Here is a 3827-nt window from a genome sequence, read left to right as displayed (position 1 = left end):
AGCCTGAGCCGAGAGGTCATTATGCTCTCCTTCGAGAGTTGAGGCTCGGGTGCAGAAGTGCTCTCCGATTCGCGAGGTGGAGCTCCTTCGTCTTGGTCTTCGTCTAGGTCCACGATAGGAGGATCGGGATGGACCTCCTCCTCCGGAAGCTCGGCAGAGATCGGCTCCGGCGTAGTGACCTCGAGCGGGACGGGACAGAAGGACTGGCCTCCCGGCGAGACTTCTTTGAGGACTTCCTCTTTTTCCCTCTCTGGAAGCTCCTCAAAAGGTTCTCCACATCGACCTCCGACATGGCTACTGCAAGAGAAAAAGAAAAGGTTACTCGCAAACTAAAGAAAATTCAAAATATAAAAGAATATGAACACTGAGGTGGAGGCCTACCAGGAGGGCTCAGCCAAGCTCCCACAAGCTTCTCCTCGGCCAAGAAATCTCTCATCTCCATGTCGAGGTCCCTCTAGGAGTTAACAACCACCCTGGTCTCCGCATCTAGTCTCACCCCGGGGTCTTTAATAGCCACCCGCCAGTGAGTCAAGAAGGGCCACCCCTCAAGGTTCCGGACAAAAAAGTATAATCTTCCAGGTCGGTATTTTGCTCAGGCTGCCGAATAGGATTTTGAACCCGGGGCGAGGAGAGATGTAGTAATTATGTCGGATGTCCCCGCATAGGCAATCGAAGTTCTTTTTGATTGAGCAAATCGAGCTAAAAATGTCTAAGGATAGAGGTCGGTTATACTTGTGGAATAGGGAAATTGTACCTACTATAGTTCGAATGGAGTTCGGGTGTAATTGGTCGATGGTGATATCAAAGAACTTAATTATTTCTACAGTGAATAGGTGGAGCAGGAAGCACAGCCCAGCTACGAGCTGCTCTTCAAAAACTAAGAGCTCATGGTGACCATGAACCCAAGGGAATACTGAAAACTAGGTTATCGGGAAGATGATAACGAGCTACCAAGGACAGTAGCCTGTCCAAGGTCATAGTGGAAGGCCCGAAGTCATCTGGATCCTGATCCAGAGAAGAAGATGAGACCCCCTCTTTGGAGGTCAGTCCCTCCTCCCGAGATACAGGCTCCTCAGGCCGAGATGGCCCAACTTCGAGTAAAGAGGTTTCTCCTAAGGGCCGGGGAACTACCTAGCGAGGAGCTAACCTCGCCAGTGGGAGCCGAGGACTGCACCTCGGCACCCTCAAGCCCACTAGAGTCACTAAGAAGCCTATCTATGCTAGCACTAGAAATATTGAAACAGGAACAGGAAAGGAGAACAAACTAAGGAAGAAAATATGAACTCACCAAAAAAGATGAAAACGACCTCGGAACACAAGGGAAGAAGTGGCGAGCTAAAGGACTCTGGCGTGACCTTGGGAGAGCTCAATCACAAGATTTTTGGTGAAGAAGAGGGGCTCCTTGGCCCCCTATTTATAGCGCACCGCGTGGCGATCAACAACTGAGACCTGCTCAATCCAACGACTCATGAAAACCGATTGCACGACACCCGAGGACAAAATCGGTTGAGCGTGCTCTTTGACGTCCGTAGAGTTTATAAACAACGTAACGTCCGCGCGTACCCGGGACACAATCTGGGTCATTTCGTGGTTGAGCTAGACGGTTGAATAGGCCCGACCAGCGGTTCGCTCTTCAGATTGTCAGACCCCGCGCCAAATCCACCTAGATCGTCCATGAACTCCTCGCACCGGGTTGGGACCCCTGGCACGAGGAGTGGGGGGCAATTGATGAAGGGTGATTTGGCGCGACCTAGCGAGATGGGGACACGTGGACACGACCTGACTAAGAGATGACAGCTCAGCTTGGCAAGCCTAATTTGCAACAATTGAGCTCGTGTATTCAATCACCTTGGCATAGGGTCACCTCGGCACAGGGTCACCTCGGCGCAGAGTCACCTCAGCATCGAGGCACCTCGGCATTCAATCCAGTTTGGAACTAAAAGACTGAAGTATCAGCTCGGGGCTACTGACCTGGACCACCATGTAACGATCCCGAAAGTTTCTCTAGTAGACTCTGAACCCCACGGGATCACGCCGCGTAACAGCAGGCCTAATCTTCTCCCCGCTCAAGTCGGGCGGAATTGATAATCTTTATTAATTGATAACGTTACTCCCCAATTAAAGTGGAAACAGATCCCATCAGGACGAAGATCCCGGAACCGATCCGCAAAACCCGCGAGGGCTCGGCTATATAAAGGCACCAACCCCAATGACACAAGGTACATGTGATTTTTCTACTCTCTAGCTCTCTAGCTCTCTATCTCTCAAAGTTTTTTCAACTCCCATCACAGTTTACTGACTTAAGCATCGGAGCGACCTCGCCGGATTAGCCACATCGGGTTCTCTAATTCGCTGTCTTGCAGATTCACCTAGCTCGTTGCCCGACTGGAAGTCAAATCATCCTCCAGAAGGGAGTAGTCAGATCGCGCTACATCATGTCCCAAGTCCCAACTCTCTAAGAATTGAAGACGCCACGTGAACGTGCCATGAAGGGTGATTGGGTGATTGAGATGAAATGAGATCATCAGGCTAACGTAAGCAAAAATGTTGCTCTGACCTGGCCGCCTTGCGTCATTTGACCCACGTGCAAAATAACCCTTCCTATCTAGTATCTACTACTATGCGCATGCCTATTTCAAGTGAAGGCACCAAATTAAACTATCCCAAGAGGGCCCCAAGGTGGCTCATCATCTTTCCTCCCTTGCCCAATTCTTTTTACCCTTCTTCATTCTCTTCCCTTTTTTTTCTTCGTCGGGTATATAAGGGGGGTTGGTCTTCAAAACATTTTCAAGATTGGATGGACTACATACAACGAGAAGTAGTGATCAAAGAAGAACCAACTTCAAACCAAAATCCGGCTAGCTATTCGGACATGGACTCTCCTTTCTTTCAATCTGATTCTTCTTTCTTCCAATCCTCTCAAAATTCCGAATTCTCCCCAGAATCTTCAATGAGTTCGCCGGAATATTTCTCATGGGATGGGTTTGCTTTCAGTGATAATTCCCTCCCATTCAATGTAAACGATTCAGAAGAGATGCTCCTCTTTGATGTTTTGGCTGAGGCTGCCAGAGACCCACCGGAGACCCAATTCTCTGCCAGAGTAAAGGATGAAGAAGTGACTTCCAAGGAGAAAGAAGAGCCCATGACCAAGCAGAAGACGTACAGAGGGGTTCGAAGACGACCATGGGGGAAATTTGCAGCAGAGATTAGGGATTCCACTAGGCACGGCATACGGGTTTGGCTGGGGACGTTTGACAGTGCGGAGGCTGCCGCTCTGGCCTATGACCAAGCGGCTTTTTCGATGCGTGGTTCCATGGCGGTTCTTAATTTCCCGGTGGAGCATGTCCGTCAGTCACTCCGAGACATGAAATATGGCTGCGAAGACGGGTGCTCGCCTGTGGTGGCACTGAAGAAGAGACACTCCATCAGACGAAAGTCCGTGAGCAAGAAGAACAAAGGACGAGAAGTGCGAATAGAGAATGTGGTGGAGTTGGAAGACTTGGGGACGGAGTATTTGGAGCAACTGTTGGGCTCTTCTGAGAGTGCTAGTCCCTGTTGAATCAAAACAAAAACCCCCCAAATCATGTCTCCAACTTTCATTTTCCCTTTTGGTTCTTTTCCTTTTATATATATATATATATATATATACATATTTTTTTACTCTCACTCTGGTTTCTCTGCACTTGATTCTCTTTCCTTTGTTCATTATTTTCTTCTTTGATTCTGTTTGTTTGCTCTTGGAGCAAACCACCCTGTTCATTAATTTGTATTTTTTCCTCTTTGAGTTGGCAGGTATAAAAAAGGACAAGATTAATTTTGATTTTAAA

The 3827-nt window shown here is 48.5% G+C and overlaps 1 protein-coding gene across 1 annotated transcript; it reads left to right on the top strand.

Moving 5' to 3' along the window:
• Positions 1-2691: 2691 nt before the first annotated feature.
• Positions 2692-3827, top strand: LOC104610030 (ethylene-response factor C3-like). Its single transcript, XM_010276485.3, has one exon. The coding sequence runs from the start codon at positions 2798-2800 to the stop codon at positions 3557-3559; it is 762 nt and encodes a 253-aa protein (XP_010274787.1). The 5' UTR covers positions 2692-2797; the 3' UTR covers positions 3560-3827.

Source organism: Nelumbo nucifera, chromosome 1 (assembly GCF_055504915.1).
Source record: "Nelumbo nucifera cultivar China Antique chromosome 1, China Antique-T2T, whole genome shotgun sequence".
In the NCBI taxonomy this organism is placed as follows: Eukaryota; Viridiplantae; Streptophyta; class Magnoliopsida; order Proteales; family Nelumbonaceae; genus Nelumbo; species Nelumbo nucifera.
The sequence above is the reverse complement of the archived record's forward strand: the minus strand, read 5'-3'. Positions and strand labels throughout refer to the sequence as shown.

What these genes read in the sequence shown, in the direction of transcription:
- LOC104610030 (XM_010276485.3), top strand. Translation starts at nt 2,798, where the DNA reads ATGGACTACATACAACGAGAAGTAGTGATCAAAGAAGAACCAACTTCA.